Source organism: Sphaerodactylus townsendi, linkage group LG11, assembly GCF_021028975.2.
Source record: "Sphaerodactylus townsendi isolate TG3544 linkage group LG11, MPM_Stown_v2.3, whole genome shotgun sequence".
Taxonomy (NCBI): Eukaryota; Metazoa; Chordata; class Lepidosauria; order Squamata; family Sphaerodactylidae; genus Sphaerodactylus; species Sphaerodactylus townsendi.
Genome location: NC_059435.1, coordinates 35182882 through 35204171, shown reverse-complemented (window position 1 = coordinate 35204171; position 21290 = coordinate 35182882). Strand labels below are relative to the sequence as shown.

At 40.6% G+C, this 21290-nt stretch overlaps 1 protein-coding gene across 2 annotated transcripts; it reads left to right on the top strand.

Moving 5' to 3' along the window:
• The first annotated feature begins 50 nt into the window (after positions 1–50).
• Positions 51–20810, top strand: NR1D2 (nuclear receptor subfamily 1 group D member 2). 2 transcript variants are annotated; one of them, XM_048511065.1, is made up of 8 exons: positions 54–534; positions 7152–7412; positions 8724–8812; positions 9231–9375; positions 10945–11585; positions 13546–13731; positions 16205–16415; positions 17730–20810. In XM_048511065.1, exons 1-8 carry the CDS (start codon positions 519–521, stop codon positions 17924–17926), a joined length of 1746 nt encoding a protein of 581 aa, XP_048367022.1. In that variant the 5' UTR covers positions 54–518; the 3' UTR covers positions 17927–20810. The 2 variants fall into 2 exon arrangements, with proteins under 2 accessions (XP_048367023.1, XP_048367022.1); XM_048511066.1 differs by lacking the exon at positions 16205–16415 and having other exon boundaries at positions 51–534; positions 17730–17892.
• Positions 20811–21290: the final 480 nt, after the last annotated feature.

The window sequence follows — 21290 nt, the reverse complement described above, 5'->3', positions numbered from 1 at the left end:
GCCGGGAGGGGAAGTGTGTCACTGGGTGAAAGGAGGAAGGGAAGGAGGAGGAGGAGAAGGGGGGGGATTGAATGATAGGCGGAGGAACTGGGCAGGTAGCGAACGGGGAGAAAAAGAGCATGGTGCTGGAGGCGCGTCACATGGTCAGTGGCGCACTCCCAGTGACTCTCCGCAGGCACTGGTGTTGGGAGGAGGAAGAGAAGGAAGGAAGGAAGGAAGGAAGGCGCAGCAGCCAAGTCAGCCAGAAGCCTCCCCGGGCACACGAGGCGCATCGACGCACAGGGCAGGAGGCGGGCGGACCGCGGGCCCTCAGTCGTCGCCGGTCTCCTTTGCAGCTGCTGCAGCAGCGGCACTTGGGCAAAGGCAGGAGGCGGCGCGTGCGGCGACTCACGAGGAGGCAACTCCGCCGGCTTTGAAGGCTGTTCGTGGGAGGCTCGTCTCTTTCCTGCCTAGTCATTTGCGTGTACCGCTCGCTTGGGTGAACCTGGTGCGAGGAGCGCCTCCGCGGCGAGACAAGGATGGAGGTCAACGCAGGTAAGGGCTGGTTGGGGACCTCGGGGAGAGGGATCTCCTCCAGAGAAAGGGCAGGAGTGCCCTCCCCGGGCAGGCGGCGATTGAGGAAGGTGGATGTGTGAATGTTTCCTCACTCCTTTAACCGGAGCCCGAATCGGCTGCTCCAGCAGCTCTCCCCAAATTGATCCGCAGTGTTTGTATCGGAGTGAGCGCGACGTTGGCCCTGAACCGTTAGGAGATGCGTTATTTCGGGGCTTGTTTGGCCAGGGGGGCAGCAGAAGGCCTGAGTTGGGGGTCGATGGGTGGTCTGCGAGGAAGGCAGAGAGGAGGAGGTTTCGCCGGAGTCTCGGAAACGACCCGGCAGTGTCAGTGTGAAGAATTATTTGGGGCTACACTGGAGGCCAGCGGCCCTTTGGCGGGCTGGCGGCTGACCAAGATCCCCGGGCTTCTTCCCTCCTATTGGCTCCATCTCCTCCCCAAAATGCGGGTCTCTTCTTCCTCCCTCCCTTCCCGCGTCCTGGTTTCTCTCCGGCTGGTTCCTGCCCCGCATCTCACATGGACCCGCTAGCCGAGCCATGTGCGCCTTGTGTTTACTGTCGGGGCTGCGTGACCGCTCATTGGTTCGGCGTCGCTGTGACGTCGAGATTACATAACACGGTTAGGGCGGCTTGCCCGTGTAGCCGCGTGTGCGGCCGCGTGAAGCCGTTGTTTTGGTGACCTACATCCAACGGGCTGACGGGGAAGGGACACGTGGGGCGGGGGTGCGGAGCCGCCCCGTCTGCTTGGTCTGGGGGTGGGCTGACCTTCTGCGCCGTCTCATTACTCTTCATTTGGAAAACTCACCGCTGTCGCCTCCCCCCTTGTTTGACAGATAGAACGGTCTGCTCGGTTCGGTTCGAAAGAGGGCGTGGCCAAAACTTTGGCTGCCTTTGAGGCTGCGAGGCGGTGTTGCTCTTCTCGGAGTCCGTGCATTTAAGTGCGCCCCAGGCTAGTGTACTTCTGCCTCCCAGCGCGTTGATGGCCATAACGGTCTAAGGGAAAAGCCGGTATTAACCTTGCTTTGGTTTTGGCAGAGGAGATATGGGAGGGAGTATTTGCGGAAGGGCGACAAAGGAAGAAAATAGTGGGGGAGAGTAGTGACCCCTGTATAGAATTTTCTTCAGAAATATGAAAGCAAACTTGAGTTTGCAGCCCCTCACTAATAGCAGGTTTTAGAGGGAATAAATCCACCTGAGATGAATGATTATTGAGCGTGGAGTAAATTCCACTTCCACCAGAGCCGGTGGCATTTGCTACTCAGTCCGGTATAGTTCTGTTTAAGTAGCTGTATCTTGTATGCATATCTGAACCCGCAGTGTAAGCAATTAAGTGCAAGGCAGCTGCTGTTTTCTCTTTCTCTGTGTTAGTACAATAGCGCGCTCTGCAAGACAGAAGTGATTTGAGGGGGGTTTTTTTGGTGTGTGCATGCACATGGATCCAATAGTCCATGTGCCTTGATTCAGATGAGTCATTGGATTTCACATGTACCAGCAACTGTCTCTGACTCTAGCAGGTCAAAGAGGGTTGCTGATGATTGAGTTCACGGAAGCAAATTCAGGGAAGTCAGGTGGCAGGGCATGTACACATTCCAGGGAGTATTACATAACTTTGGACACTAGGCATTTTGCCTGAGCCTGTGGGAATTGGAATGATTTGGTGATTTGTGAAAGACTTAGAGCAGTGCAATGACTTTTTCCTTACTAACCGAGTATCTGAAGAAAGGGAGAAAATCCTTACAATAACTTTGAGTAAAGCAATGAATTAAATCTAGCACAATAGAGAAAGATTACGTAACAGCTAGTGCTGCTTTGCAAAGCATAATGAAGTACAATCCAGTTATTAAAAAAACCCAGCGTTTTATTTGTTCCTGCCCCTTGTTTCTGCACCTTGATCATTTGAGTTGCCATCTTTAGCATCTTCTTTTTAAAGCAATGCAATAACATTTTTGGAAGTGACTGTCAGAAGCATACATAGTATTCCAAATGAATCTGTATCATAAGTGATTCTCCCCCCATCACCTCTAAAATTCAATCTCCGGCATAAAATACCAACCAATCTTGGTTGGGATAATCTAGTTAATAAATAATATACAATCTATTATTTTTATTGTTGCCTCTATCCACTGAGTTGGCTTTTTCAGTGAATTTTAGATATGAAGATCCTGACATTTTTTGTCTGAATGTTCACAGTGAGTTCGGATCCCATGTCATATATGTTGTTGGGAGCGTTTCCCCCCATGTATGCTTTGCTTATACTGAATAACCAGGATCCATTTCTTAGAGATTCTGTAAAAACTCTTCATAGTCTGCTTGATTTTTCCCCGTTCTGCATAATTCTCTTTCATCTGGTTATTTTTGGTTGCTTGTTATCTTTCTTCACAGTGGTGACTTGAAGCAGTTTGCCTCCTCTCCTTCATTTTACCCTAAGATCAACTCTAGAAATACGTCATACTGAGAGTGTGTGACTGGCCCAACGTCATTCAGCAAAACTGTAATTGAATCTTCATTAATAGTTTACATAGCATCTTCCTCATAGAGCATGTGCCCAACACTATCTTAGTAAGCGTTAAATTGTACTCATTCAGCATTTCCTTCTACATTCACACACCCTGATCTTCCTCTAGTAGAATATAAATATAGGCATTAAAGAGGATGACTAACTATGACAAAGTGCACGTGGACATTCCATTGTAAGCAGAGCCTTGTGGTTTGATGATGTTTGTATGTGGGCATATATCCATGAGATGTATATCCAATTTACACCCATGACTCCTTTTCTGTACCTGGAGATACATAAGTTTGTTTCCATTGGTTGTCCTACACTTGCATCTTATTCTGATTTTATTGTTTGTTCCTTTTCCCAGTGTTAATCTCCTTATCCTCTCATGATCTCCAAGTCCCTTCAGTTTCCAAAGAAGCTTGCCAGGCAAAATGGAAGACTGTTCTGCATAGCCAAGGGGCTGTATTTCTCCAATGCTTTTTTTGTTGGATTGTAGCCATAGTTTTTCCTTTGGGTCTGAACAAGTATAGATATGTAGGCGTACATCCATAATATATAGTATAGTGCAACAGGAGAAAACTGTTGGGAGATTTGTAGCTGTTTTTGAGGGCATTTGAAGTCGCCAAGGTGATGAATGAATAAAATTGAATTTATTTTTTTTAAAAAATAACCTCATGTCTTGAAACTGGGGAAATGATACTCATTTTTATATCCTTTGTAGTTTTTCAGAGGCATCTCTTCAATTTTATTGAAAATGCCATTTGGTTTTTTAATGGATTTTTTGGTGATAGTTTAGTAGAAACATACATCACAAAAAAGTTACTGAAATGCTTTGGATATGTGTTATTGTTCTATACAGTTCTTTTCCGTCCAAAGTCCTGTAACATGGGTAAAGAAAACTGGACTGTAGAATTTATGAACGAAAACGTACAAAAATGCATAAAGAGATTGCAGCAAACTATTTATTTTATAAATATTTATACTCCTCATACCAAAGTCCAGACACCTTACGCAGATTAAAAAAAATAAAAACCACAGTAAAACATCATAAATCAATTATAACAACAAAAATTGCAGAAAAGTTAACCCCCCCCCCCCCCCCCCCCCCCCCGGATGAACAACAGAAGAGATTTCCATGGAGGCTAGCCAAATGCCTGGGCAAAGAGAAAGCTCTTTACTATGCGTTTAAACCCATAAAGGTTAGGCATATGACAGATCTCCAAGGGGAGACTATACCATAGCCTGGGGGCAGTCATGGAGAAAACTCTCCCACATGCCCCCATGTGCTTCCCCCTCACTGCCCAGGCAGGTACATATAAGTGCAGGTGCTCATTCAGGTAGTCATGCCCCAAGCTGTTTAGCTCTTTAGCAATATTTCTAAGTCTCCAACTGCCCCCAAAGCCTTTGAAATTAGCCCAGTTTAATTGATTGCTGTAAAGAAAACTGTGATGAAGCTATAGGGCCCTTAGTAGGGCATTCCATAACCTGTGTGTCATGACCGTTCAGACACTATAATATCTGACCACCTATTGCTTCTTAAATGGTGGAAGGGCATGAAATAGCTTGTCTGGTGATGATCTAAGTGTTGAATAGAAAGTTTTATATGGAAAGAGGAGAATTTTTCCCTGGCTATTTAGATCTTTAAATGCCAAGACCAGCACACTGAATTTGAACTACAAACAATACCAGTTCTGTATGTTTCATATGACAATCACTGTTAACATTTGCAAGTAGCTGTAGCAGCCAACATAAGTGGAGCACATTACAATAATCTAATTTAGATGGTATTAAACATATGATCAGTCACCATTCTCTCTCTGTTAGTTGTTGAGCTGTCATTTTTATTGTAGTCTGATTCTGCTCATTTCCAAGCCTTTCTCTGAAGTTAATGAGATTAGTTATAGATTGGGGGATTTTGCATGGTGAATGCACAGATAAAAACTGTATAAATGAGCAGGCAGGATTGAGCGTCAGGGATTTATAAATTACTTTCCTCAAATGGCTTTATTGTAGTAATTGCTTAATATAACTACATTTCTGGGAGGGGTTTTACTTAAAGGTGTTAGTGGGGGAGGAGAAGAAACCCAGTATATCGCTAGATTTAGGTTGCAGTTCTCTATGCACTTAGAAAATCAATACAATTAAATATGATGGGAGTTCATACTTTTTTAATCACCATATGAAACCAATATGGACAAGTGCCTTAAAAATTGTTAGCTCTCTTTATGGCAGAACACATTTTCCTAACGTTGTATCAATGCTAGGAATTCACTGAATGTTACACTATTGATGGAACAGAACCTTTGGATCTAGTCCTTTGTTTTCACTAAAGTTTTGTTTTCACAGAGGCATTTATAGGCTTTTTAAGAACAAGATCTATTTGATTTTTAAAAAAGTGTTGTTGAGATTATGGTCTTGGGGCTGGTTCTCAAACAGTGAATATCACATGGTGGCTATTACCATGTGGTGAATAGTGTGCATGCTATAACTTAATTTGAGTCTTAGATGGTTTTTCATTATGCCACTGCAGATAGAACGTTTCCCAAAACAACCAGGTCTGCATAGCGGCCTGCCATAATAGAGTACACCGTAATGATAATTGCCACATGGGGAATTTTATTTAAAGCAGTTTAAAATAGTAGCTGTGGGCCTGGGTGTATGACCATAATTACTTTCTTATTCTTAGTATTGGAGAGTACATAGCTATATAGAATCACTCAGTGTTCTAGAAGTTATTTAATGTAAAATGGCAATGACGTAATCTAGGATAGATGCTGTCATTTTCTAAACATATCATTAAAATAAAAGACTGAACAAGGACTTGAATGAGATTTGCCCATTGGTCCATTTATTCTAAAAAAAACCCTGTAGTACAAAGTGGTAAGTTTCTGTGCTGCAGTCAAAGCTCTGCTCCCAACCCGAGTTTGATCCCAGCAGAAGTCAGTTTCAAGTGGCCAACTCCAGGTTAACTCAATGTTCCACCCTCCTGAGAATGGTTAAATGAATACTCATCTTGCTGAGGGTAAAGTAGATGGCAAACCTCCCCATAAACACAGTCTGCCTGGTAAATGTTGTGATGTGAGGTCACCCCATGGGTTGGTAACAACCCAGCTCTTGCACAGGGAAGGAACTACGTTTACCTTTTATGTGAAGCACCATACACATTGATAGCATTGGACAAATAACAATAATCAGTGTTTGTTTACAGAAATGTGAGGAGAAGCAAAAGAGGAATTTCATTAAAACATTTTAGTTTGCTGTAAAATTGTCATGGTTTCTAAAGCATATAGCCTTTTTGAGATGTTCGTAGTCTGATCTTCTTTTAAAATTTTGATTTATTCTAGGGATTTGCGTACCCTGTGGGATCATGTAGTTTGTTTCAGGAAACAATGTTCCTGGATGAATTGTATTTCTTCAAAGGCCAAATAATGTCATATTGAAGATAAAGGGTATCTCAGTTATTCCCAATATCTTTATTCTTTCCCATTGTCACTTTTAACTTTCTGTCCTGAACATCTTAGCCTTCCCAACAGTTTTTTTTGAATATTTTAGAAATTTTGTATTTTTCTCCCTGTTTGGAACTGTATTCTTTTTGATGCCTAAACATTAATGTAAAAGCCCATGTTATTTCTTAAAACAAGCTGACCTCCTAAGCTGCCTGGGTGAAAAACTGCCTGGGTGCTATATGTTAACCACTGTGTTCTCCATGGAGGAAGAACAGAATGTAAAAGAACAAACAAATGTAAAAAATAATTTTAGAATAAATATTGCTAAGATTTATTTTAATAATTTTCATGTTGCTTTTATACTGCCTTTTGTCAATGTTCTTTTGTTCAGTGAAAAGAGAAAACCTGAAAGTATGCTGTAGCCTTGTGATTCTTCCTCCTTCCACTAGTTCAAAGACAAGATGCCTGGGCTTAAATGTTATGTTTTCATCTTACTGCTTTAGAGGGTGCAACACTCCATCCATGGTCACATTCTGAAAGCTAAACCATTTGGAGCAGGGATTTTGAATGAGGGAGGCCAAAGGAGATGTCTGGTTGGCTACAAAATGAGTCTGAAAGGCTGCTAGATTTATTCCTGATCTCTTCTTTCCATAGGTGGTGTGATTGCTTACATCAGCTCTTCAAGTTCCGCCTCAAGCCCTGCCTCATGCCATAGTGAGGGCTCCGAGAGTAGTTTCCAATCATCCTCTTCACCAGTACCACCATCACCAAACAGTTCGTCATCAGAAGGCAGTTGTAATAACAAGAATAGAGATTGCTTTGATGGAACATCCAAGAGTGAACCACCTGATGATCATATCAAAACAAGCAGATTGGGTGTTAATGGACTGACCAAAGGTCATGCTGGACTTACAAGTAAGCATATTTTGGTAGTAAACCATATTTGATCAGGCTCCAGTTGGGGATTGCGCATTAACTACTCAAGCCCCTACCAAATCAGGGGTTGGATACCAGGAACATGCTACAGGTTTGCTCCTTTGCTTTATGCTTGCATACAGAGTCCTAAAACGACTCAAGAAAATCTCTCTATAGCTTGTATTTTTGCTGCCATCTTGGAGGAGTTCCCCTCATTGTCTATAGAAATCGAACTAGTTTATAGTAAGAAGGTGGGCAGCTGACTTATCCTGTTTGTCTCTAGTTGCACTAAGTGTAGCATGTGACTTGTGCAAGAGTGTAATAAAAGAATGGATGAACATTGGTTGAGTTGAAGGAAGGTCAGAAAGAGAAATACAGGGTTGGATCCAGCCAACTTTTTCACTCAGACTTACTCAATTTTCATCCTTCCTACAGTCTTCACAACTTCATGAGTTTTGCCCATGCAGGTCCCATCACCCGCACCATCATCTGTTTTGGTGGTACTTCCTCTTTCCCATTAGAAAAGCAAGTTGGATCCAGTCCATATTTTGTTACTGTGTCCTGTAGTGATCATGGTACTCTGAAATGAACATGCAGATCAACATGGAAAAGCTGTTTTTGTCTTTATTCTTGAACTCAAAATGCTAGGGCTGGTGAGCAAATGATATCTGGGGCTTTTCATATTTTTTTTTGTGTAGAACAACTTGTGTTTGCAGCTCTTTGGTTTTCACAGTTGGCAGCAGAAATCCACCACACCTTGGGCACCAGCAGTAGCTTCAATCCTAACTATACATTGCTTGGAGCAAACTCCACTGAATAAAATTGGACTTCCTTCTGAGTAATGTTGCTTAGTGTTAGGGACACAAATTACCCATAGCAACCCAGTTGGAGTCAAGGAAACAGAAATGCTGACATAATTAATGAGGTGTAGTTCTTTCTGAAAATCTTTTAAAGTTAGAGCTCATATTCCAGAATTGCTTCAGTTCATTGTTGTTCATTAACTTCTCAAGTATATGTCTTTTTGTAACCTGTGAAATGCGCATATCAAGTTGTGTAGGCATCAAGTGCATTTTAATCACATGTATATTGGAAAGGGTACGCAATTGTATATAAATCTTATGTCTAGCAGTTCCTAATAGTTTTGTATTTTTGCAAAAGGATCCATATTTCTTAGTAGATTAACAGAGACTCACATGAGTTATCTTTAGTGGGAATTTAGCTCCAGTGGAGTCTTAACATTTGTCAACTATGTTGTGTTCTTCCTGTTTCCAGTATTTGTATTGGATTTTCATGCTCTTTTCCTGTCTACAGAATTTAATGGCATGGTCCTGCTCTGCAAAGTCTGTGGAGATGTTGCCTCAGGATTCCATTATGGGGTCCATGCGTGTGAGGGCTGCAAGGTAAGCTAAATTGTTTTCTGATGCCATTGTTACTGTATAATTTAACAAGTATAATTTTAAAAGTTAAGCAGTGTTTGGCAGTGATGTGCTTGGAAGTACTTAAATATTTGTTTACTTTGTTAAAATTGAAACACTAGAAATTTGAAATATGTACAGACTTTCTTATTGAGGAATTCATTCCTCTTTGGAGACTCACCAAACCAGAAGCTTAATCTTTTTACAAGTGTTCAGCAGCTAGAATTGAGGTGCCACTACTAGCATTTTATTTTTCTCAGTTGTTACTAGGTTTTTATTGTTGATTTTTTTGATAGGTTTTTATCACTTTGAATGTTAAAGTTATAGGTTTCTTTTGGCCAAGCATGCTTTAAAACTGCCTACAAAAGAAAATATGAAACGTATAACTGTTTGTCTCTTTCAGGGTTTTTTCAGACGAAGCATTCAGCAAAATATCCAATACAAGAAGTGCCTGAAGAATAACAACTGCTCTATCATGAGAATGAATCGAAATAGGTGCCAGCAGTGCCGATTCAAAAAATGTCTGTCAGTTGGGATGTCAAGAGATGGTATGTGTCTGTATTGAGCAGTGACCTTCAAAAAGGTGAATTGTGGTGCCTTTTGTAACTAATTCAAATGAAAGCCTTAGTAAAACCATTTATAACATAGGGTGTGACCTTGCGTTCTGAGTCAAATCACACCTCAACAGTTATAGGAGTCCCAGCAGCAAGTAGCTGTCCTTGTCATTCCCATGCCATATGCAGTGTGGTAGCAATAGCAACAATACCTTAATGGGCTGTGGTAAGGATTTTCAAGGTAAAGTATGCAAATCCTTGTATTGGTAAGATAATCAGCCTCCATTTCTGATGACAATAAGCAGTATCCAAGAGATAGTTTAGTTCATTATCCTGTAAGCAAAGGTTGTTGTCTTAAGGAGGCCTAGCAGACTAAATGTAGTCCTGCAGCTGGTGAAGTAATACCCTCAAGAGGGACATCCTTAGTGGCTAGTGAGAACGCAGTGCAAACTGAGCTGGCCTTGTGCTTGTGTCATGTTTGTCCAAATTACTGCATGTTGGTGGTTCTTCCCTTTCTCTGCTGTGCTTTCAGCTGCCAAACTACGAATGGTCCATTGCTGCTGTTAATAAAGTTGTCCTATGTTCTCACTTCCAGCTGTGTGTATGTGTTACTGCTCTTAATGTTCCCTTCATCCCTTTCACCCCCAAACATACAAGTACTTTCCAGCTCTGTGTGTGGGAAGAATAGGGCTAGATATAAACTTTTCTGTCTTTAAACTCTGCAAGCCCCCAGTGCTGCATGAGGAGTAAAGAGAGACAGAATGTTCAAATCTCTTTAATTCATGGCCAAGATCCATAAATGCTCCTTAGGTTCACACAGGGGGCATGCCAGATTTTTTTCCTCTCTCTCTCCTTTCTGAAATACTTTGTTTTTGTTTTTAATTGTCCTCTTCACCCCTCTCTAGAAGGGACCCAAAGCAACTTACGACATTGTTCTCTATCTTTCATTTCTTGCTAGTAACCACCAGGTGGGGTTCTAATATACAGAAGGCTCTGCCCTCCATTCTCCCTGGTCAGATTCAAAAGGGAAAAACGGACAGACATGATACTTGGGTTTTGGAGGGAGACGGGATTGGGAGTCCAGTAGAACTCTAGTGATTGATTTTGGCAGGCAGGGTTTGGGTGCTGTTCCGGGGGGGTGTGTGTGTGTGTGTGTTAAATTGTACAAGCTGGCTAGTTACTGTCCTTAAGTTGCTGGAAGAAGGAACATTGTAACATTTTAAGTGTTATTTGCCTTCTAGATCTGGTATTGTATCCACTGGCAGGTTGAAATAGGAAGGAATCACGTGAACATATTTGTTTTGTAATACATGCCCCCCTCAACCCAGAACTACCATTACACACTCTCTAGACCCCATAGAAAAGGGGTCTGGATCTGTAGCTGATGTTCTGAAGTTTAAAGCTCCAGTTTTGCAGTTCTTGACTGGTAGCCAGTGCTTACAGACCTGCTGTCATAAACATTTCCTTGTCATTTCCTTGTCTTTTTTGCCTCTATGTCTTGCTAGAACATGTCGTGTACTAACTATAGCTGAAGCATCTCGCTTTTTTCCTCCTTTTTTGTAGCTGTTCGGTTTGGCCGGATTCCCAAACGTGAAAAGCAGAGGATGCTGATCGAAATGCAAAGTGCTATGAAGACCATGATGAACACTCAGTTCAGTGACCACTTGCCCAGTGAATGTGTAAAAGATAGCCAAGAACAGTTGGTCCTTTTGGCTCAAGAAGAACTGAGTTCCAAAACACAGCAAGAACAGGAGCAATTCAGTAGGTCTTCTCCAGTACCCCCGCCCCCTGCTCTGCCTGACATCGCTAAGGAAGAAGTGATCGGCATGGTGACCAGAGCTCATAAGGACACATTTATGTACAACCAGGAACAATCAGAAAATCTTCCCACTGTTGAGCAGTCCCAGAATGAGGACAGAACTGTGAAATACACTGAGCAATATAATTCACGAAGCGAGCTTAATAGTGGGTGGCCAAATAGTGTCTGCTATTTTGGCAGCGAGCAGCATTTCAATGGACGCTATAAAGGGCAGAACACTGTGCATTATCTTAATGGGCACAGCCTTTGCTTCTCCAGCAGCCACTGTACAAATCTGACTAACGGCGTTGCCATCAAAGGTTACCATAGGATGCCTGAAAATGGCCTTCATCCAAACGAGACACGGAATATTTATACCCATGGCACAGGAGGAAGAATGCATCTGGTACTGTGATTATTAGATTACACTAGTTGGTTTTGTAAGGGTGAAAATAGCGAAGTGGTCCAGAGATAATTTTTCAGTAAGATCATCTTATTGAAAAAAATGACAGTAAATTAGAATTAATAGCAGAAAAGTATCAAAGATGGCCTTAAAATGAAACAAAAATTAGTAAGCGTTGCTGGGTGCCAAAGAACCTCTTTCCAGGTTCTTTCCATGAAATAAATGCATGTCTTGTAATGGGACAAGTGGTTTGTGGTGGCACATTTTGGAAACATGCCTTCACAATTTTTGTTAACCTGATTTTCCAATAATCTTAGGACAGAAGACTATTTTGCCATCAAGTCTCAGCTGACTTCTGGCGACCTTGTGTGGTTTTCAAGGCAAGGGGCATTCAGAGGTGTTTTGCCATTGTCTGCCCCTGTGTAGCGACTGTGAATTTCCTTCATGGTCTCCCATTCAAGTACAAACCAGGACCAACCCTGCTTAGCTTCCAAGATCTGATGGTTATCCAGGATACCCGGTTCTTACTACCCCTTTGAAAGTGGGCTATTAACCACAGTCAGTCTTAACTATGGTTTTATGGGATTTCTGAATGCACACCATCCTCGCTTGTTCTATGGTGAAGCCCTTCCAAGCAATACAAAAGAGAAACGAAAACACTGTAGTTGAGACAAATCGGTGTTTGAGTGATTTTCTGTGACCTGAATCCAGGTTTCACAAAGTAACCATTGCTAAAATAAACCATAGTTTTACAGTACGTCTGAAATGAACTATTCTGTATGTAGGAAAGCATGTAGAAGATGAATGTCTTGTTATTTCTAGCAGATATTTATGATAGTACTTAATTGATGTCTAATAAAGTATGAATTGTTAAGAAATGACGAATAGGTGAGTTGCAGCAGAAACAGGGCTGAAGGGTTGACACATTGAGCATCTTAATTTGTGAGATTTAAATGCTCCTTTAGGCTTGTCATTTGCCACGTGAGAATATTGTTAATATGATCCAGAAAGTGAGAAGGAAAATCAGATATGCATTGAAGCACATGCTGGTTTTACTTTTATTTTACATATCTACTTAAGTATTCTGTGCAACCATGTACGTTCTGGAGGTGAATAATTAAAAAAAGAGAGGAAGAAGAAGACGAGTTGGATTTATATCCCCCCTTTCTCTCCTGCAAGGAGACTCAAAGGGGCTTACAAACGCCTTTCCTTTCCCCACTCACAACAAACACCCTGTGATGTAGGTGGGGCTGAGAGAGCTCCGAAGAACTGTGACTAGCCCAAGGTCACTCCAGATAACCCTCCACAGCTCAAGCGGCAGAGCGGGGAATCAAACCCGGTTCCTCCAGATTAGAGTACACCTGCTCTTAACCACTACGCCACCGCTGCTCCTTTGAGAGCTGGATTTTTCAGTTAAAGCTTTGTATGCAAAGCCCAACTTTGCTACTTTTAAATATATTATAAGTATATTAAGCAGGCCAGTGGGGGCATAAAAATCTCCTGAACAAATAAATATTGCTACAAATATACTAGTACCGTTACTGCCAAGTAAACATTTTTTGTTCTTATGTAAGAATGGGGTCTTGAAAAGATGAAGAGGCAACATGGACTTAGCTGAGATACAGAGTTTTGTTAGGTATAAAAATCCGCCTTTCCAAAACTCAAAATGTCTCATATTAAGGAAACAACTTTAAAAATTCAAATGGTAAAATCATCTGTTTATAACACAACGTATAAAATGTAGTTCTTGAGGTAATAAAGCAGCATTCTTATTGAGCAGAAAGCACATTCGTTTTTGATCAGGATACAATTTTTTATAACATGACTTCCAAGTATATTTGTTTGATGAGCAAACATATCATGATTGAGGCACTGATGGTATTAGAGAGTTTTTAAAGTGTTTGACTGCTTGGTCTGTTTGTTTTGCATTGGAATTTGAGACTCTGTATGTGTAAATATCTAGGTTTGCCCAATGAACAAGACGCCTTCAGTGGACCCAAATAAATCTGGTCATGAAGTCTGGGAAGAATTTTCCATGAGCTTTACCCCCGCAGTGAAGGAAGTGGTAGAGTTTGCCAAGCGTGTTCCAGGCTTCCGAGACCTCTCCCAACATGACCAAGTAAACTTGCTAAAGGCTGGAACTTTTGAGGTGAGCCTTGTAGTCAATGGTAATCTAGCATGACCTTTTTCCTCCTAGAGCCTTGTCATTTCAAATTGTTGAAGGTTTGTGCAGTCATTCTGGTAACATAAACATTTGCCTAGAGCAGCTGTTTGGGAAGGGTCACAAAAATGGTCTCAAGGAACATTTAATATTCTGACCTGCATTTTGAGTAAGGAATTTTATTTATCTTGTCACGAGGGCTTGCACAATTCCCATAGGACATCAGGGATCATGGCTTTGTTGTGACAAAAACTGTCAGGTTTGTCCCTCCCCAGTGGACTTCTGTGTGGGTCCACAGAGATAAACCATTTTCACTATTTACTACTTGCGGGTCATACTTAGTAAATTTAAAGTGCCACAAGCCTTTCCATCTTTGCTGCAATATGTCTATTTTGCTAGAAGGAATTCCTAGAATTGGGGGGGGGGCAGGAATTGGAGTATTTATGTTTTTTTCACTTCTGTGGAGTAAACTCTTATCTGAATCTTTCTTTGAAATGAAGAAAGGTCTTGCTGGTGTCGTGCATCAGTAATCATAGAGTTGGAAGAGACCTCAAGGGCCATCAAGTCCTGCCCTGCAGGAACACATACTCAAAGCACTCCTGACATATGATCATCCAGCCTCTGTTTAAAAACCTCCAAAGAAGGAGACTATACCACTCTCTGAGGCAGGGAATTCCACTGTCAAACTGCCCTGATAGTCAGGAATTTCTTTCTAATGTTTAGGGGGAATCTCTTTTCCTGCACCTTGAATCCATTATTCCGTGTCTTAGTCTCTGAGGCAGCAGAAAACAAGCTTTCTTCCTCTTCGACATAACATTTCTCAACATAACATTTCTACAGATATTTAAACATAGCTATCATGTCCCTCCTTAACTTTCACTTCTCCAGACTAAACATCCCCAGCTCCCTAAGTCTCTCTTCAAAGGGCATGAATTCCAGGCCTTTTACCATTTTGGTTGCCCTCCTCTGGACACGTTCCAGCTTGTCAATATCCTTCTTAAATTGCAGCGCCCAGAACTGAACACAGAATCTTCTAGGTGAGGTCTGAGTAGAGTGGTACAATTACTTTCCTCGAACTAGACACTATACTCTTATTGATCCATCCCAGAATTGCATTGGCTTTCTTGGATGCCATATCACACTGAGTCTACTAAGACACTCAGATCGCTTTCACATGTCCTGTTGTCCCATATCTGTGCATTTAATTTTTTCTGCCTAAATGTAGAATCTTAAATTTATCTCGATTGAAATTCATTGTGTTAGTTTTGGCCCAGCTCTCTAATCTGCCCGGGTCATTTTGAATCTTGCCCCTGTCCTCCAGGGTATTTGCTACCCCTCCTATTTTGAGATCATTTGAAAATTTGATTAGCATACCCTCTATTTCGTTATCCCTCCTGATAAGGTTTGTCAGTCTGCTAGCAAAAATGTTCTTCCCTACAGCCATGAGGTGCAACCCATCCTTTGCCAGTAGTCCCTCTTCATGAAACTGCAGACCATGGTCCAAGAACGAAATAATGTAGGCCGTGCTTTTTTTTTAAATAGTGAAAGATGCCGGAGTAGGCAGGAAATATTTGAAAAACAGGGACAGCAGTGTTCGCTTGTCTTACGTTTATTAATCTCAAGTGTGTGTATATATAGGGTTGGATCCATTTGATTTAAAGCCCCCTCCCACAGGTATTTTGTACCTGCTTGTCCCATAATTCTCAGCATTGCCTCTGGTGATCAAAGAAGATCTCTCCTTCCTTTTCTGCCTATAGAGAACTGTTTGGATCCAACCTGTAATCTGAACCAGTATGTTTTGTTACTTCAGCCTTTGTTCTACAAAAAACTCATTTTATCCAAATCACTTGGCAGAGTTCAAGTGAAATACCAAGCCATGGTTTGATGTATGTAATGTGATAAAGACCAATACCCCTATGATGGGGGTTAGCAGCTTCCACTTTAGAACAACTCATGCTGCTTCTTGACATCTGCATTTTTTTTCCTGTGGTTTATGTTTCCCATCTAAACCAGGCTTGTTATTGGGAAGTATAAACCATAGGTTGTCAGTTTGAATATGATGTTATGCTGCAAATTGTGTTAAAGCAAATGTCTCAGGAAAGGAGATGTTGAAGAAAGGAAGCATCTGAACACGGGCCTGTTCTGTACTTACTACTTACTTCTAAATCACATAGTCTTGTGAAGACTTGTTAGTTTTCATATAGTCTGTAGTTGCTTTAGAAATTCTGACTTTAGCGGTGATTTTGTGGGGATATTTCTGTTTGAAGATCCCCACTTTTCCAGTGCTAGAGTGGTGTATATAAACAATTGTATATAAACAAGAGCAATTGAATATAAACAAGTTAAAAACAAGCTTTAAAGACTGTACATTCGTGGGCAAAGTTAAATAGCATCGAACTCCTTTTCTCCCTAACTTTATACAAATATATCTAGTTTTTAATTCTTTTTTTTCTTTGACCAGGTTTTAATGGTACGGTTTGCATCTTTATTTGACGCAAAGGAACGTACTGTCACTTTTCTTAGTGGGAGGAAATACAGTTTGGATGATCTGCGTTCAATGGGAGCTGGTGATCTGCTGAACTCCATGTTTGAGTTCAGCGAGAAGCTAAATTCCCTAAATCTTAGTGATGAAGAAATGAGCTTGTTTACTGCAGTGGTGCTTGTGTCTGCTGGTAAGTTAATTTGTGCTTACACCAGGCAGTAACAAATACTTTGTCTTCTGAAGAGATCTCTCGGTTTGGAATCCATCTGTTACCAAGTTCTGTTTAAGGATATATTGGTGCTTGTTTAAAACACTTGGCAAATAACACTGGTTCTAACAAATATACTGTGAAAAACTGTACATTTATCATTCATACTTTAATGTATTCAATGGCTTATGTTCATTCACAGTTATTTATTCATTTGTATTGTCGAAGGCTTTTGAGCCTGGAATCACTGGTGTGTTGTGTGGTTTCCAGGCTGTATGGCCGTGTTCTAGCAACATTTTCTCTTGATGTTTCACCTGCATCTGTGGCTGGAATCTTCAGAGGATCCTCTGAAGATGCCAGCCACAGATGCAGACAAAACATCAGGAGAAAATGCTGCTAGAACACGGTCATACAGCTCAGAAACCACACAGCACCCCATTTATTTATTTATTCTGTCAAATTGCAGCCGACCTATGGCAATCCTGTAGAGTTCTCAAGGCAAGGGACCTTCAGAAGTGATTTGCCATTGCCTGCCTCTACATAGCAATCCTGGGATTCCTTGGTGACCTGCCATCCAAATACTGACCAGGGCTGACCTTGGTTAGCTTCTGAGATCTGACACAGTCAGACTAGCGTGGGCTGTCCAGGTCAGGGCAAATAGCCATTGTCAAATGTACTGTGTAGTTCTATATGTGGGTTAATTCAGTTCTGTGACAGACGTTTGTTAATTTCGGCGGTGCTTGTTTATGCAGCAACAGCTAAAATTCCGTTGTGCCTGATGAGGAGAGTAGCGAGATGCCCCTCCTGTTACCTTCCACAGAATTCATGCACACGAGTACCAGTGTCATACAGTTTGCCATATAAGGGAGCCTTGCCCATTTCCCTGCGGACATTTATGAAAGGGAAAGATTCTGCTCATAGAAATTACTGATTACACACATTTAGTGTTTCTATACTTACAAAGAAAAATGGGGAAACCCACACCAGATTCACTGGGTGATAGCCCAGGTTCATTCTTCACTAGAAAAAGTAATTGTTTTTTTCTTTTTGCTTAACATTAAGTGTTTGACCAAGTGCTTGGCTAAATGGGCACTTGCACAAGAACTTCAATGTGAAAACTTAATCTTTTCTCAACTTTCATTTTTTAAAATTCAGTGTCTAATCTGAATTAATATTTCAACGGAGATGCTCTGGCAGCTGAGGTTATTGTTGAATTCAATATTATAAGTCTAGCATAACGTTACGTTATAAGCCAGAGGTTTCTTCATTGCTTATCTCTTCTTTTTCCTGTTTTAGATCGCTCAGGAATAGAAAATGTCAATTCTGTGGAAGCACTTCAGGAAACGCTAATCCGTGCGCTTAGGACCTTGATCACAAAAAACCATCCGAACGAAGCCTCTATTTTTACAAAACTGCTTTTGAAACTGCCTGACTTGCGTTCCTTAAATAACATGCATTCTGAAGAACTTCTAGCCTTTAAAGTTCACCCATAGGCTTTTATCTCTTTTTTAATTTATGTAACGGACTTGCTTTGTGTTAAATGTGTGCATCTTTGTGCTGCAACTTTTGTTTGTTTATGTATGTACCTGTTAGTGGAAAAGAAGAATTTGCTGACTGTGTGATGGTTATATTTTCTGTTGTCGTGCAATCATGTTTCAAGCTCAGTTTTTTTTCCCCCAGTGACAACGTGGCCAGAGATTTTTTCATGGTTATCCAAACAAGCCCCTAAAGTTGAACAGGGTATATAAAATCTGAATGGATATGGAGTGTTAACAATTGTGCCTTCATCACTCCAAATCATTGACTTTCTCTGCTATAAACAAGAATATACAATGGCTGGAATATCGAACTCTTGATGAATAACACAACAGTGGCAAGACTGAGAAGAGAAAGCTGGAATTTGACTGTCTCCTATCTAGTGGTCTGGTTTGCTTGATGGAAAATCTCAAACATGTAGGAAATTGTTTGAGCTGATTTAGTCTATTCCAATTCAGTTGCTTTTGCACAAGTGCATCTTTGCTGTGTGTCCATATGTATAATCTAGATATGTGTTCATGAGTTTATAGGAATACATTGTGAATGTACATATTTGTGTCTGTATATACAGAGTTAATGTGTCTAATTTCTTTCCAGTATTTTTAACTGTGGAGAAGTTAACCATACAAAGGAAGGTGACCTGTTGCAGCCACTAACATGCCCCATTTAGTTTTGTATCATTGAACTAAATATCTTAAGATTATGTAATTCTAGGGCCAGGTTAGAATGGGAAATAGTACTTCTTCACTTAAGATGTACTATGGCAGCAAAAGTTTAATGCTGGCCATTTAATCAAACTTCTAAAAGAAGTAGTACAACATGGGGCTGACTTTTTAAAAATATTGGATTCGTTGTAATTAAGATTGTGTACTGTTAGGAGAGCTGCTAGTTGCACTTCAGTAATTCTAAGAGGAAATTCTTGGTGATTACAATCTATTTAGTTTACAGTACATTACAACATTACAGTACAACAGGCAATTATAATCTGCAAAGAATCACGGAAAATTGAACACAAGCTACCTTAAAATTTTTGTGTTTTTTGGTGACAGTAGTTTTACACTACATTTATATGCTGCTTGAAATTTGGATACGAAAATGTGGGACACTGTATCTTAATTGTTCTGTTTCTTGTTTTGTTAATAAGGGAGCTGTAATGTATTCTTGACTCTCCCTCTTTGGTGTATACAGCAAAGATAGGTTTTCTGGTAGCAGCTCTGATTTTCCATCGTTTTGTTGCTGCTAATTTTCCCAAGGCCAATGGTAAATTCTAAAACGGCTTGCTTTGGCAGCAGCTCTCTGTATCTTTAAAAAAGGATATTTTGTGGCGATGTTTTAAGCACAATATCAAGAACTGAAATAACAAAATGATAGTTTAAGCCAGAATGTTTTAACTGATCTTTAGTTGTTTCATAGGGTGGGAGGAAAAATATTTTTATCAGCTTTCTCCTTAGGGTAACTGAAGCTTAAGATTGAATCTGCACTTTACAAAACTGCTGTTTGTATGTAACCTTTTCAGTTACTTATTGCTACAAGTAATGCTGTCCTTGACAGATTTGCTGAAGGCTAATTTATGTCTAGTGTTATGCTAACCTACTTGGTGTTTTAGCACTGGCTAGCAGAGGAGATATGGGTGTCCTGTTACAAGTTAAAATGGACAAGAGGGTAGGGATTTCACAAGCAGATTTTTTAAAAGTAAATTTTAGGCAAAGTTGTTCAGCCCATGGCAGTAACTTAACTTCAAAACTCACAACAAAAATCTGTGACTGCCATTTTGTCTGGTTTGATCCTTAGATTGCCATCGTGAAATAAAATATAAAATGCTCCAACAAGCGGAAGGGTTACAGCCTTCTGTCTTCTGCTGACAAAGGAATGACCACTGTCTTCACCCTTTGACTTTTGAGTATCATTCGCTTAATCCTCCAACAAATTAAATTTTCAGACATAAATTTTTCCAGCTGCTGATATACCTGTACTTTTTTAAAAAAATCCAGAGCGAGGCTTTTAGCCCAACAAGCCATTTTAAATTCTCTTCAAAATGGGGAAAGTTGCCAGGCGTATGGCCTTCTTATAGAAGCCTCCCTGCAGTGCATACAGTGGTTTATTATTATTATTTTAAGCTTTTAAGAATGTGTAACTGGTACTATGTAAAGTATTGCTTATTTTTCTAAAAATTGGATTCTATGTATATGCATATATGTAGAAAATATTCTGAAAAAATATAGTCATGCAATTCTATTATAAATAAAACATTCCTGTACATAGCAGGGGAATTTTATTTCCTTAAAGATTTTGTTTTATTCTTAAATCCTGAGTTGACTTCAGAATTAGAATATGACCTCTGTTCACTCTAAGGCCAGAACATATATTCATTTGGCAGCTTGATTGCTGCTCTTGTGCCTCTGCTGCTGAGTGAACGGGAGGAGCCCGTGGTTTGACTCTTGCATTCCTTAGTCACCTGCCTCACAAAACTCTTTGAACATTGGCACGGGGAAGAGCTGCTGTGTGGACTCCTTTCTGTATCTGCCCAAATTTGCAATGTTTGCCGGTGGCGTGAGGAGGAGCAGCACTGCACTCTTTACACTGCTAGTACTATGTGAGTATGTTTGCAGCTTTACTGAACTTTTCCAAAATAAGCCATTTACTGTGAGCTCATTGCTGTATTTGTGTCACTGTTTATATAAACCTGTTCAATAATGAGAAATATTTCATGCCAGACTTCTAAGTACTGTAGGTGGGTCATTACTGAGCGATCACAAATTACACTGTATGGACTAAATAAAAAGTTTAACCTCTGATTTTACATGTTTCAAAAGATTAAAAATGGGCATTATGTTGGCAAAAGGCTTTGGATTATATGTGTTTCTTTCAGACAAATAGAATGTAAAGAAGACTTGTAATCATCAGGATAAGATGCCACACATCAGAGTCCTAAGAGCATTCCAATATGTACTTGAAAATAGCTCTCAGAATTGAGACCTTGGAAAGAATCACAACAGTGAGGAAGCTTCATTATTCCCTCTGTGCAATTGAACACAGAAAGTCCCTGAATATGCATGCTTATGTACAGACCCTAAATGTATGCCAGAACTTACTTGTGAATATTTGCTCATTTGGAAATGTTGGCTAATATTTCTGTATGAGTTGATATAAGTTTAACCCAAATATTTGTGATCTGAGATGAAGCTAGTCACACAAGTCTCAGCGAGACAAGTTAGTTGTGCAGTTAACACAACAGATGGCCACTGGGTCGGAACCTTTGGGGTTTTCCTTTCCTGGCCATGGTTCTATCAATTGCTATTCTGGAAATCATAATCGAAGCAT